The sequence below is a fragment of the Hyla sarda genome, chromosome 7 (assembly GCF_029499605.1).
Source record: "Hyla sarda isolate aHylSar1 chromosome 7, aHylSar1.hap1, whole genome shotgun sequence".
Taxonomy (NCBI): domain Eukaryota; kingdom Metazoa; phylum Chordata; class Amphibia; order Anura; family Hylidae; genus Hyla; species Hyla sarda.
The window spans coordinates 47,003,538-47,018,539 of NC_079195.1; the positions used below are offsets into that span (position 1 = coordinate 47,003,538).

The 15,002-nt window shown below is 46.8% G+C and overlaps 1 protein-coding gene across 6 annotated transcripts in view; it reads left to right on the forward strand.

Annotated features, from left to right (window-relative positions):
* MKI67 (marker of proliferation Ki-67) overlaps window positions 1-15,002 on the forward strand; it is a 51,970-nt gene that overhangs the window by 18,214 nt on the left and 18,754 nt on the right. For 2 of the 6 annotated variants that reach the window (XM_056528896.1, XM_056528895.1), the window contains exons 8-13: window positions 105-343; window positions 1,375-3,259; window positions 3,343-3,455; window positions 3,682-3,853; window positions 4,430-4,558; window positions 8,826-9,640. In XM_056528896.1, the coding sequence (XP_056384871.1) occupies window positions 105-343; window positions 1,375-3,259; window positions 3,343-3,455; window positions 3,682-3,853; window positions 4,430-4,558; window positions 8,826-9,640 (3,353 nt within the window). The remainder of the gene's footprint in view (window positions 1-104; window positions 344-1,374; window positions 3,260-3,342; window positions 3,456-3,681; window positions 3,854-4,429; window positions 4,559-8,825; window positions 9,641-15,002) is intronic. The other 4 variants (XM_056528900.1, XM_056528899.1, XM_056528898.1 and 1 more) reach the window with 4 other exon arrangements.

A 15,002-nucleotide genomic window follows, 5' to 3' on the forward strand; every position in this document is an offset into this window, starting at 1 on the left:
ATATATATATATATATATATATATATATATATATATATATATATATATATATATATATATATATATAAATTTTTTTATTATTTATTTATTTTTGTTTCTCATAGCAGAACCAAGGCAATCCCAGAGAAAAAGGCGAAGTGATGAACTTTCCCTCCCAGACCCACCGCCCAAAAGGAAGAGGGTATCATTTGGAGGACATCTTAGTCCAGAGCTCTTTGATAAAAGACTACCTCCTAATTCTCCCCTCAAAAAAGGTGCAACACCTGCACGACGGAGTCTGTCTCTCAACTCCCCTCGTACCCTTATACGCAAAAGCTTTGGCTCCAAGCAGTCTGTGATAAGGGTAAGTTCTTTCAACATTGAGAGACATACTCAAAATTGAGTTGATGAAAATCCTCAAAATCAGTCCAGTTCTCTCGCTGTGAAAGTTGACACTTAGTGGCATAATTGTTTTGAGGGATTCATTTTCATATATAGTATAAAAAATATGTTGCATTAAGCAAAAATGGGCTTGCAGCATAGCATGGGGACAGGGATGCTTTCCAAATGGATAAAGCAGCACAGGTTAGTAGGTGCTTTTCTCAGAATCCACACTTTCACATTATTGTCAGTATTGCAAGTAAGCATGTTTGGTGATAGAGTACCTGTCAATGAACTTTTCTAAACTAAATCAGGCTATGTTCGCTAACTACTACTAATGTTCCTCTCACCCTTAGAAAATATTTCAGAGCTTTTGAAAGCTGTGAATCTTGCCTTTTCTTCTTGCTCACATAGAGAAATCTCCCATCAGAAGATAGTGGGCGTTTTCCAGCAGGCATGATATCACTGAAGCCTGCTGGGGGACCACTTCCACCCTCACATCATTGCAGCGCTGTGATGAATAAAAGACCTCAACTCTGTGCAGCAGCTTTCAGTCTTTCTTTCAGTGAGGCTCTGTTCAGATTTTAGTCTGGGCAGCTGTCAAAAAAGCTCCGTGCAGAGGAACACTTCCTGAGTGTGGTCACTGCCATTACAAGGACAAGACAAAAATCTGAGATTGATCAGACAGAATGTGTTCTGGCCAGAAAGGGAGACCCCCGTTGGCCAGAAGTATACAGCAAAAAACTAACAACATTTTTTTTAAAGGAAGCCAATTACCAGTTATTTGGCATAAGGAGTCAAATATTTAAAAATCATGTTTAATGACTGTGCCCATTTAATACTAAATGGCTGTTGCCTTTAGCAAGAGGTTACACCTCACTGATAAGGCTCCTAATGCCTATAAATATTACATGGCTAAAAGAGTATTTAATTGTTCCTTATTTTGGACAACTTGTTTAATGGATGCTGTGGTCCACAATGCAGGTAAAACTTTCTTCTCACATTGTTTTATAGGAGGTATTTGAACGATCTGCAAGCGCCTCTATTACACCCTCAACACCAACTAGTCCTTCAAAATATTCTTCTGTGAAAAGTTCTCCCGCTGTGACAGAAAGTGGGAAGTCACAAGTGTCCAAGTCACCAAACAAACAATCTGCCTTAATTAAGACACCTGCTAAAAGTCCGTCACCAAGGAGACCAGTGTCTGCAACATCACCAGATGTGGCCCAGTCTGCTGCTCCATTAACACCTGTGAAAAATTCTCCAGCAAAGTCTGCCGTGAAAACTTCATCCACACCCTCTAAGAGAATGTCTGGTCAGAAATCTCCGGCCGTAAATTCGCCTGTCAAATCTCCATCCAAAAATCCTAAGAAAACTCCATCTAAATCTCTAAAGGGTTTAGTCATTAAATCTAAAACACCAGTAAAGGCACCTTCCCCAGGAGCCAAGATGTCCCCAGTGGCCAAGACTCCTTCCCCAGCCAAGAAGACACCAGTGGCCAAGACTCCTTCCCCAGCCAAGAAGACACCAGTGGCCAAAACTCCTACCCCGACAAAGAGGTCTCCAGTGGCCAAGACTCCTTCCCCAGCCAAGAGAGCAAAGACTCTTTCCCCAGCTAAGAAAACACCAGTGGCCAAGACATCTACCCCAGCCAAGAGGTCAAAAACTCCTTCCCCAGCCAAGACGACACCTGTGGCCAAGAAATCTACCCCAGCCAAGAGGTCCAGGACTCCTTCCCCAGCCAAGAAGACACCAGTAGCCAAGACATCTACCCCAGCCAAGAGGTCCAAGACTCCTTCCCCAGCCAAGAAGACACCAGTGGCCAAGACATCTACCCCAGCCAAGAGGTCCAAGACTCCTTCCCCAGCCAAGAAGACACCAGTGGCCAAGACATCTACCCCAGCCAAGAGGTCCAAGACTCCTTCCCCGGCCAAGAAGACACCAGTGGCCAAGACATCTACCCCAGCCAAGAGGTCCAAGACTCCTTCCCCGGCCAAGAAAACACCAGTGGCCAAGACATCTACCCCAGCCAAGAGGTCAAAAACTCCTTCCCCGGCCAAGATGCCTACACCAGCCAAGAGGTCCAAGACTCCTTCCCCAGCCAAGAAGATACCAGTGGCCAAAACTCCTTCCCCGACAAAGAGGTCTCCAGGGGCCAAGACTCCTACCCCAGCCAAGAGGTCTCCAGGGGCCAAGACTCCTACCCCAGCCAAGAGGTCTCCAGGGGCCAAGACTCCTACCCCAGCCAAGAGGTCTCCAGGGGCCAAGACTCCTACCCCAGCCAAGAGGTCTCCAGGGGCCAAGACTCCTACCCCAGCCAAGAGGTCTCCAGGGGCCAAGACGCCTACCCCAGCCAAGAGGTCCCCAGGGGCCAAGACGCCTACCCCAGCCAAGAGGTCTCCAGGGGCCAAGACGCCTACCCCAGCCAAGAGGTCTCCAGGGGCCAAGACGCCTACCCCAGCCAAGAGGTCTCCAGGGGCCAAGACGCCTACCCCAGCCAAGAGGTCTCCAGGGGCCAAGACGCCTACCCCAGCCAAGAGGTCTCCAGGGGCCAAGACGCCTACCCCAGCCAAGAGGTCTCCAGGGGCCAAGACGCCTACCCCAGCCAAGAGGTCTCCAGGGGCCAAGACGCCTACCCCAGCCAAGAGGTCTCCAGGGGCCAAGACACCTACCCCAGCCACTCCTGCGACTCCATATATGAAGGGTCGATTTTCTGTTTCACGAATAGGTACACCACCACAGGTAACCGTTCAAAGTGAGCTTCTGCCTTCACGGACACCAAACAAATCTCGTAAATCTCTCTCAATGAAGAAAACTCCACGAAGAAGCAGAAAACTTGAAGCTTTAGAACTTATTCGTTCTAGGAGGAGAAGTGGTGCCACAGAAGCCAACTTGCTTGGTAAGTGTTTATAAGCTTAATGCACTTGCTAATGACAATTTTGCTCCTGGCCTCCATTTTTAAATGGTGTTTGTTTTTTTTAGTGTCTAAAACATGGGCTGATGTTGTGAAAATTGGAGTTGCCAAATCCCAAAAGAAAATTGAGGAGATATCTGTACGGAAGACGGTGGCGACAAAAAAGAAACTAAAGCATAAGGTACGTGGAGTTAATGTGTTTGAAATGTGATAGACTTCGGTTTTGGATTAATGCTGTAGAGCCTCTGACTTACTATGAGCCGACACTTCCTGAGCTCTTCTGTTAAAAGCTTTTTGCAACTTCAAAGTAATAGAGGGTCTTCAGCCCCCGAATCCTCATCTCATATGTCAAAGTATAACTTATTTTAATTTGTGTGAAAAATGGAATATGCTTTGTATGATTTCAGACTCCAATGAAGAAAATCAAGGATCTGGCAAGCACAGGTCACGCAGACTCCCCTGCTACAATCCTTGTAGGAAGGGCTCATACTAGAATGGTGAACTTAACTGGATATGTTCCTAAAGTTGTGAGAAACCAGGCTGTAAAACTTGACACTGCCCTCAATGAAAACTTTACTGGTAAGGTTTACTATTAAGGGGTGTATCATTTACCAGAATATTAAGATTCTTAAATAACCTTAGTCATAGCAGTGTAGTTTGTTCTGGGGGTAAAAAAAAAATATGCAATATGTTCTAATGATGGTACCTATCTACTTCAGTACCATGCTGCACCTTGTTTTTAGGTTGTCAGCAATAATTTGTTGTAAGGACATGTGGTCACAGCAGTCATGTGCCATACTACTGGCATTAAAGCTGGGGCAACTCCAAACCATGTTTGCGCTTTAGTGATCACTAATGTTTTTACCATGTCTTCCACGGGTGTTTATTTGCTAAAGGCATCTGCCTTCAAGGAGGAACTAGTCCTTCCAGCTACCATGATTTGTTTCTCAGCATATGTCAATCTAAGGAAATATCATCTGTAAGGCACTAACATAAGGAATAACCCTCTGGTTTTGTTTCATATTTGTACAATGGAGCACAGTCGGGCAGTGTCTCTCTCCTTACAATAGTTATGAGATTGAAGAGACGTCTTGTGCCAGTCACAAACTCTATACTTTAGTTCTTGTGTTTAAATCGTTTTTCTTCTTTTTAAAGGTGTGGCAGAATTATTCAGCACTCCAGTAAATAAGCAAAGGAAAAGTAATCGTGTTGAAAGCTCTAAGAATGACACGCCAAGCTCCACAGTGGTGGAGGTGTCAGTCATGCAGACTCCAGAGGGATCAGGTTGGTGTTCAGTTTGCTGTTACATCCCTCTTGATATGGAAGTAGAGTAAAGTTGTGCAATCCTACACCTTCAACTTTTAGTCTAACCATAATGCAGTGAAACCTTTATGGACTTTATTGGGGTGGTTCTTGGTGTATACACTTACAACAGCTCTGTTTAGGTATGTTGTATGGGATAGGGTCTGTATTCACTAAGATTTTTATATTATGGGAAAGATTGATCAAAACCTGTGCAGTGGTAAGTGGAACCAGTTGCCCATTGCACCTAATCAGATTGGCAACTGGTCAGTTTTTCTTCTTCACCGGTTTTAATAAGTCTCCCCACATGTTTTACTAATGGTGTTGCTTGGGCTCTTCAGTTCAGATGCCTCAACAGACTTGGGATGTCATTGTGATGGCTGCACTGTAATACTACATGTTAACCTGCTGCAGGGGAAATGTTCAGTTCTGAGCAGCTTCCCTGTGTAAAATCAGGTTTGCTGGGGATTTCTAGAGCCATATCAATGGATGTATCTGCAGGGAGATGAATTCCTGGAATATACACAGTACATTGATATTGCTGTTGATCTCTGCTCTGAGATCTTGAAAGGAGATCATGAATTGGCAGAATTTTTAGATGAGGTTTGTAAACTCAGATGTGTTTTTCTTTATGGGCTGTAGAACAATAAAATCAGCCAAGTTACATGTTGAGGTGACTAAATATTGTGCGCATACAGCAAGTTTAACCCCTTAAGGACACATGACGTACTGGAACGTCATGTGTCCACTCCCGATCTATAACGCGGGGCCACGGCGTGGCCCCGCGTCATAGCGGGTCGGGCCCGGCCTCTAACAACGGCCGGGACCCGTGGCTAATAGCGCGCGGCATTGATCGCTGTGCCGCGCACTATTAACCCTTTAGACGCGGCGTTCAAAGTTGAACGCCGCGTCTAAAGTGAAACCGAAAGCATCCCGGCTAGCTCAGTGGGCTGTTCGGGATAGCCGCGGTGAAATCGCGGCATCCCGAACAGCTGACAGGACAGCGGGAGGGCCCCTACCTGCCTCCTCGCTGTCCGATCGCCGAATGACTGCTCAGTGCCTGAGATCCAGGCATGAGCAGTCATCCGGCAGAATCGTTGATCACTGGTTTCTTATGAGAAACCAGTGATCAACATAGAAGATCAGTGTGTGCAGTGTTATAGGTCCCTATGGGACCTATAACACTGCAAAAAAAAAGTGAAAAAAAAAAAGTGAATAAACATCATTTAACTCCTCCCCTATTAAAAGTTTGAATCACCCCCCTTTTCCAATAAAAAAAAAAACACAGTGTAAATAAAAATAAAAATAAACATATGTGGTATCACCGCGTGCGGAAATGTCCGAATTATAAAAATATATCATTAATTAAACCGCTCGGTCAATGGCGTGCGCGCAAAAAAATTCCAAAGTCCAAAATAGTGCATTTTAGGTCACTTTTTATATCATTTAAAAATGAATAAAAAGTGATCAATAAGTCCTATCAATGCACAAATGGTACCGTTAAAAACTTCAGATCACGGCGCAAAAAATGAGCCCTCATACCGCCCCATACACGGAAAAATAAAAAAGTTATAGGGGTCAGAAGATGACAATTTTAAACGTATTAATTTTCCTGCATGTAGTTATGATTTTTTCCAGAAGTCCGACAAAATCAAACCTATATAAGTAGGGTATCATTTTAATCGTATGGACCTACAGAATACATATCAGGTGTCATTTTTACCGAAAAATGTACTACGTAGAAACGGAAGCCCCCAAAAGTTACAAAACAGCGTTTTTTTTTCAATTTTGTCGCACAATGATTTTTTTTCCTGCTTCACCACAGATTTTTGGGCAAAATGACTGACGTCATTACAAAGTAGAATTGGTGGCGCAAAAAATAAGCCATCATATGGATTTTTAGGTGTAAATTTGAAAGAGTTATGATTTTTTAAAGGCAAGGAGCAAAAAACGAAAATGCAAAAACGGAAAAACCTCCGGTCCTTAAGGGGTTAAAGTCATATGTTTCTGAATCTTGGTATGTCAAAAGCAGTGGTCAACGGCAGGGATCGACGGATTATCGGTATGGCCGATATTATCGTCCGATAATCACGAATTTGGGCATTATCGGTATCGGCAATTACCTTGCCGATAATGCCCCACCCACCGCGACCGCCCCCGACGCACTGCGTCGCACCCCCCCCCCCCCCACCGTAGTGCTGGGCGGTATACCAGTATGAACCGGATACCGTTTTTTTTTTCTCTCCCACGGTATGGATTTTTGCCCATACCGCTATACCGGTCGGGCCCCTCCCCCACCCTCCGTAATGGGGGTGGTCCAGGCCATCCATCCTTCGTGTAGTGTCCGGCGGCATTCCGGGTGGAGGGTGAACCGGTCCGGGCTGTACTTCTTCTCCGGGGGTCCTCGTCTCCACTCCGGGCAGGCTCCGGCCTACTACGCTGCATAGACGCCGTGACGTCAGGTGCGTCGCTGCGCACGGACGTCACTGCGCAGCGGCGTCTATGCTGCGTTACTAGGCCAGAGCCTGCCCGGAGTGGAGAAGAGGACCCCCGGAGAAGTACAGCCCAGACCGGTTCACCCTCCACCCGGAATGCCGCCGGACACTACAGGAAGGATGGATGGCCCCCACCACCCTGACGGGTAGGGGGAGAGAAGCGGGTGGCGGTGGCGGCCTATGGCACCGCAAAAGCCACTGCAGTGCATTGATTTAAAGCGCCCGCTTTAAATCAATGATCTGCAGTGGTGTCGCGGGGGGATAAATAGCCGATAACTTATACCGGAATATCGGTATAAGTTATCGGCTATCGGCCCTAACCTATTATTGGTATCGGCCCTAAAAAGACGATATCGGTCGACCCCTAGTCAACGGGAGATGCACAGGCTGATGGCACATTTTGGCAAGACATGTAGCCACAGATGTTAGGGTCTCTTTAGATTAGATGGACTGAAGTTCCCTCTTTTTTTTTTTTTTTTTTTTTTTTTTTTTTTTTTTTTTTCCTTATCCAGAAAGGGGAACTGACCTGAATATAATATGCAGGGTTATAGTGCAGAGAACACTTTTTTATTTTTTTCCAAATAAAATTTTATTACATTTTTTCAGTTTCACATATTAGAACAATCAGAAACTGAGGATTCTTATAAGAATAACATAGCATTGCAATAAAGTGGCACTCTTGTGTCAGAGATTACAAACATCAGTACAACCGCCAATATGTATATGGATGAAGGAGGCAACAGCAAGCCATTGCGGCAAGTAACCACTTACCTAAAGGAGGGGGGGGGGAGGGATAGAAGGGGAGAGGGGAATGAGAGTCAGGGAAAGACAGAGAGGGGAAGAGGAGAGGAGGAACGAAGTATAGAGAAAGGTAAGCAAGGAGAGAGAGAAGTTAGATCCACAGCACGTACCTATGCGAGAAACTCATCGTCCCAATGCGAACCAGTCTCCGAGCCCAGCAAACACTACACTAGGTTCAAGCCTTCCTTGTAAGTAGAGAACACAATCCGGGTAGCGTGAGTTTGAGGAAGAATTTGGGATGGCATGTGCATGGACGTGAAGTCTGTCGAGTGAAAGCAATGTTAGCCATGGAGACCAAGTCGCCGTATATTTGCGGAGGGAGCCCCAAGTGTCGGCAAGGAGCTCCTTCATTGTATGCAGATACACCACTTCCTGAAGCAAAGACGAAAGGGTCGGAGGAGACGAGGAATCACTGTGCGGGTGGCTGGTAATAAGAAATACAGCAAGGGCCTAGTGTGTCTAGGGACAGAGTTAGGCAAGATGGAGAGGAGCAGGGAGTGCGGGTCACGAGTCGTGAATCGCTGTCAGACGGTGGATAGTGTCTAACACTTGTGACCAGTAGGAGGATAGAGAAGGGCAATCAACCCGCATCAACAATGTGTCACTCATCCAGATCTGTAAAGAGGTTCTGGAGATATAAGGCTAAATATATATATTCCGTTGCTCTTTTAGCAATGATAAAGCCACCATCTGCCATCAAGCCTGCTCTGCACCTACAGCAGTATTCACATCATGAGGCACAATGTTTCAGTAACTTATGTATCTAGACAAGGGTGCCTCCAGATGTTGCAAAACTACAACTCCCAGCATGCCTTTGGCTATCCAGGCATGCTGGGAATTGTAGTTTTGCAACACCTGGAGGCACCCTGGTTGGGAATCACTGTTCTAGACTGTCTTAACAGAGATCCCTTTGCTGCTAGACATTCTTAGTTTTTTCCTTTATTTTGTTGCAGGTGAAATGGTGGTTTCGCCATTGAATAGTAAGACAACTACACGGCGTAAGCAATATGGCCAGGATGCTGTGTCTAGGCTTTTGCACAGTCCTGTCTCCCCGGAATTGCTTAAAGATGACAGTGCCACATTTGAGTTGGCAAAGGAAAAGTCAAAATCGCAGAAGAATGAAAGGAAATCTGTTGGTCTCTCTGCTGTCAAACGAATAATGAGAACCCCAAAACAGAAAGGAGGACAGGTTACTGATCCTCATGCATTAAGAAAACTGCTGAGAACCCCAAAAGAAACGGCATCCCCTCAAGCTTCTTCTCGGAGATCCACCAACCTTGAGGTGCTTGGCATGGACATTGTAAATACACCCAAGCAGAAGGGGGTGCCTGAGAATTTCAGTGGGCTTCAAAGAATTATGAAGACCCCCAAACAAAAAGCTGAGCCTGTGGAAGTTCTTACTGCTGTCAAGCGCATCATGAGAACGCCTAAGGAAAAAGTACAGCCAGTGGAAGATATGATTGGAATAAAGAGAGTGATGAGGACACCCAAGGAGAAATCACAACCAGTAGAAGATATGGTTGGTATAAAACGCGTAATGAGGTCTCCAAAAGAACGAGGTCAACCTGTGGAGGACATGGTTGGAATAAAGCGCATAATGAGCACCCCTAAAGAGCGAGGTCAGCCAGTCGAGGATTATGCACTAAATCATTTAATGAAAACGCCAGAGGAAAACATCCATTCAGCTGAAAGTACCCGTCCTATAGAAGAGATATTTGGAATGAGAAACTTGATTAAAACACCACCAAAGCCTCCTGTTGGCAAAGAGGTAATCTATACTTGCTTAGGGAGATGCCATCTTGCCTGAGCTCTTTAATAGAATTTAGAGTTCCTTAACTGCAAGTTCTATGGACATGGGCAATAATACAAGACCTGTCCCATTTACATGAATGAAAAACATTACTGGGCATTCTTTGCGACCTTTGCAAAGATTATTCCACAGGAAGGGGCAGGCTGAGATGTGAGCTTAATCTATTGTCTTCTCTGTGTTTCCCAACCAGGGGGACTCCAGCTGTTGCAAAACTACACCTCCCAGCATGCATTCCGGAAGTTGTAGTTTTGAAACAGCTGGAGGCACCCTGGTTGGGAAACTGCTCTATATGCTGGTGTCACTGTAATACTGTATGATCACTTTCCAGCTGCCTGCTCCTTATCTCAGCAAGAACAGGACTTTTTTTATTTTTTATATAGAAGTTTAAAAAAATAATCACGGAAAATTGTCTAACATATAACTTGATTTTTGGTAATGGGTAGTTTTCTGATCTTACTTTGCCTTTAGGGCTGTGTTCACACCTCTCAAAAGTATTTGACAGAGGTATAGCGCAATGTGCATCGCAAGTCTTTTTCGGTCGCTCTTCATTGGGGGACACCTATACTGATGGGTATATGCTCTTGCCACTCGGAGGCGCTGACACTAGGAAAAAAGTCGTCTCCTCCCTCGCAGGATATACCTGCCCACTTGAAGTGAGGTAATCAGTTTAAGCTTAATGTCAGTAGGAGGAAAGATACAGGTCTGGGAGCTACCCAGACCTGGTCTTTTTTTACATTATTGTATAGTAATGACTTTCTAGTTTTCTTTAGGTTTTTATCTCCCTTTTTTCAGGGGAGGGTTCAGGAGCATGGTGCTACCTGTCTTCCCCCCCCAATATGCGACAATGGGGCATGGAACATAAGAGTATGGGCCGTCAATCCCTTATCGCCAACGGACAGCACCTGGAGGTTGTACCCTGGGTCCGGGTCCCCCACTTGCCCCTGCTCGCCCTGCTATCTTAGCCTGGTATGATGCAGTGTGGCCATAAGCTGGTTGGTCTTCAGGGTGAGTGTAAGAAGATGGAGCCATGGGTGAGTATGTATTACAACCCTCTCCCTCCCTCTTGCTCATCCAGGGGTCCCCTTCCTCTAATGTGTCCAGCTCCTCAGCCACCATTACACGTGGCTGTGCTGGGCCGGACCTCTCATGGCCTCTGGCGTCATTCTGGAGAGGAAAGTCCAGTGAACCTTCCTTTCCCTCTCTTCGGGCCACGCATATATATATATATATATATATATATATATATATATATATATATATATATATATATACACACATGTATTTCGGCCAGGCACAGTGCCCTGGCCACGTCTTCCTACTGGCTGGAGACTATGCTGCTGCCCCAGTTTGTCTCTGGGGCAGCGGGTCTCAGATCCCGCGCAGCTGTCCGCTTCCCCAGTGGGGGTGTTATCTGCCCACTTACCACCTTGTGCGGCTAGGCGCAGTGTCCTTTCCGCGTTCTTTATAGGCTGACCGGAGACCTATTGCTGCAGGCAGCGGGTCTCCACTCCTACCCGGCTGACCATGTTCTCTGTTCGGGCACACCAGCCCTCTTACTCCTATCTGCTGCGGCCAGGCACAGCATTGTTCGTTCTTACAGGTGGACTGGAGACACAGCCTCAGTTAGCTGGTCTCCGGTCCCCTGTGGCCAACTGCCCTCAGTGCTCCCCATGCGGCGAGGCGCTTTCCTGGTGGGGGAGGAACTGGCCGTGTCTTTCACCCAGCACCCTTCCTGTAATGCCCGCAGATTGTGGCCAGTGCCCTGTTCATGTGGTAGGGTGTCCCCCATATGCTTATCCTAGTCTGAAGCCGGCTCTGGGGGCAGTGTTCTTCTAGCGTGCCCTCCCTTCCCGGCGGGCAGCGCTGTCAAAGTTAAAATTAAATAACTAAAATTCACCACTGGTCACCCAGACCATTTGGTGGTGGTTGTCACCCTCTAGTGGCCATCCATTGTATTGCGCCCTGGACTTTTCATTACTTCTTGAGCTCCCCTTTGTGGCAACCAAGCACAATTACAGCCTTGGCCTGTCACATCTGTTTTTCAGTTTATTATCTGCAGGGTACCTTTTCTAGGGGTGGAATCGGGGGGGCTTTATTCTTTTAGTCACCCTGTACAGTGGCCTGCCTTAGACTATTTACAGTGTCAGTTGAGGTATGCCTCTGGCGTATCTATTTTTTACAGGGTTCTCACTCTGTCAGGGAACATATGCACACAGACATGTCGGGTTACTGCCAGGGATTTCTCAATGTCTTGGAAATTTTTTTGTGCATTCCTGGTGGTCACTAAGGGCACAGTCAGGTCTGCCGGTCACCCATCATGGGGGTGTTCTGGTGAGTCATACAGTATGATTCCCTCCTCTACAGGTTGCCGCATCTGCGGCTAGGGCTCTGGATCTCTACCCCCATCTAGTGCAAGGTCTCCGTGGAAGTGTCCCTGCAGGGGCATGGATTGATCCAGATGTCTGTATGCAGGACAGTAGTCTGTCACTAATCTCTTGTGTCCGCGCCTGGCACTCCGGTACCCCACTGCTGATGCAAGGTGTCAAACGTAGTGACCCGTTGTCTACTATGGACTCATACCAGTAAGCCAGACAGTGGTCTGTGTGATCTCCTCAGCTGCCTGTCACTCATCACTCAGCTGATGTGTCTAAGGCTGAGTTCCAGTACCCCACTGCTGTGAAGGTGTATGTAGACATGTCCTATGGACTCTAGACTGGGTACAGGGATGCATTCCACGGTTCCTCAGCCTCCTCTCCCTCCCCCCCTGATTTCCCAAGGTTGCGGGGATAGTAACTAGGGCTCCTAGGCCTTCCCTCCCACATGCGGCAGTGGGACACAGTAAAGGCCTATCTGGCTGTCCCCTTTTATCCAGCGCCTCGAAGTGTACTTGTTCAGCCAGACTGTTATGTGCATGGTCTCCATCGCTGTTGGTCTCCGATCTCAAGGCTGTCGCAGGCTTGGTCAGATCTCCAGTACCTCTCTGCTGGTATAAGGACTGAGTCAGCCAGACTTTCGTCTGCTGGGTCTCTTACACTGCCAGGTCACTGGTTGGTTTGGTCATTCTCAAATACCTCACTTTCTGTAGGGGGGTTCAATTGATTTTCCCTGAGCATTCAGGAATCCTATACCAGTCAGCCTGACGGTTGTCTGCATGGTCTCTATTACTACTACGTTGGGTCCACTACCATACACTTCCCACACCGTGGACAGTAGTTCAGGTCATCCAATGCCAAGGTGTAGTTTCGAGTGAGTCTCCCCATGTTGCTCCATGGGCCCTATACAATACACCACATACTGGTTTGCGGAGTTCCTTCCTTTACCAGGTTCCTCCCTACATGCCTGCCGCTCTCTAGGCTGAAGGCTGGTAACCCACTTTTGGTGTGTTATTTGTCTACTGCAACCAGTGTGGCCATGGCCCCTGTGCCAGATAGCCAGACTGTGTGTGCATGGTCTTCTACTCCACCAGGTCACCTTCCCGATTCTTGCCGCTCCCACGGTTACAGTCCGGTGACTCCCATTTTCCAGGCGAAGTGTGTTCTGGTCATCCGGATTACTCTACTCGAGCTTATTTTGCCTCCCAGGTTCTCGTGGCAGGCTCCTGGGAGAGGTTTTTGGTCTGCAGCTGGTCTGGTCATCGCTTTTCTGCACCAGGCCTCTCCACAGCCAGTCTCCATCCTTTTTTTTTTTCCAGTGTTTTTCTGGTCTCCTCCTCCCGTACTCTCCTTCTGCACAGCACGCTGCTCTCGGCATTTTTTCCACCATGTTCTCATGACTTGGTTGTCTCTGGATGGTTTTCTCTTGTTTGTGCCCTCTTCCATTTTTGTTTCCCAGTCGGGTTAGCACTCTGTCTCTCTGGTTCGATGTTCTTTGGGGTTGATTCCTACCTCCTCCCGGGATAGTTCCGGCCCTTCTGGCTTCCTAGTCGACCTTGTCTGGTCTCTTTATGGACCGTGGCTTTGGAGTCTCTACATAGGACTGTCTCTTCCTTGGCGTCCTAGTCCTTCTCCATGGACTGGGGGGTTCTTCCGGGAGCTCAGTTTGTGGGCCTCGGTTGTCTCTGTCCTGGATCTCATCCGCAGGCCTTACGGTCAAGTGGGTTCGGTCTCTGGACTGATTCCCCTTTTGCTGTTGGTTGTTTTTCCCTCCCTAGGGGACTGCTTTGGTACGTCCCACCAGTATAGTTTTTTATTTTTTTTGTACTGACCGTAAAACCTTTCTCGTAGCCTTTATTGGGGGACACCGCACCCACCTATTCATTCTTTGTCTGGATTTTCCTCTCCGGTTTTTGGGTTTCCGGGATTCCTTTCTGGGGCTTGGTGACAACTGATTACCTCACTTCCAGTGGGTGGGTATTTCCTGCCTGGGAGGAGCCGACTTTTATTTTTTTTTTCCTATGGTCAGCGCCTCCTAGTGGAAAGAGCATATACCAATCAACATAGGTGTCCACAATGAAGGCTGAGAGATTTTACTTTTACACTACTTTTCTTCCAATACACTGCAATCAAACCTGAGCCCATAAGTCAGTGTTTCCCAAACAGGGTGCCTTCAGCTGTTGCAAAACTACAACTCCCAACATGCCTGGACAGCCAATGGCTGTCCGGTCATGCTGGGAGTTGTAGTTTTGCAATAGCTGGAGGCACCCCGTTGGTAAACACTGCCATAAGTCAATGCGGTTCTTCAGATGAATCTGGAGTCCATTGTGCGATAATGGATGGCACTCTAGAGTTGTACCTTGTTCATGTTGCTCCTGTCCATAAAATGGCTGAAGATGAATGCAAGATAAGACTAGTCCATGAGCCACTTCTATTACATCACATTTGGGAAGACTTATTAATACTCCTGCTGAGGAAAAGTTGACCAGTTGTCCGTAGCAACCAATAAGATGGTATGTTTTATTTTCCTGATGCATTTTTAACAAAAACTGGTTCCTATTGGCAACTAGTCACATTTTTGTTTGCAGAGGTTTTAATAAATCTTCCCAATTAAGCTCAGTATTAACACTTGTTAGTGGAGCGTGCACACGTGTAATGTGTTCCCCTGCCAACATATGGACTGGTTGTGGTGGTAACAGAATGCAAAGATGAGTTGCTGTTTAAATGGGCACTCTTTTGTATGTAGGTAAAAACCTATGTAGATTTGTACTATACATTGGTTAAAAATTGTGTAGATTTTTGGGTGCTGTCTTGTCCCTGCAGCCATTTCCTGTGGGTCTGCTGGGAAAATACAGGAATTGTGGGTGGGACTAGCAGCACTCTGTGCACTGAGGCTCTGTGACATGCTCCCAGCTCACACAGCAGGCTGGTTGACAATCCAGAACCTG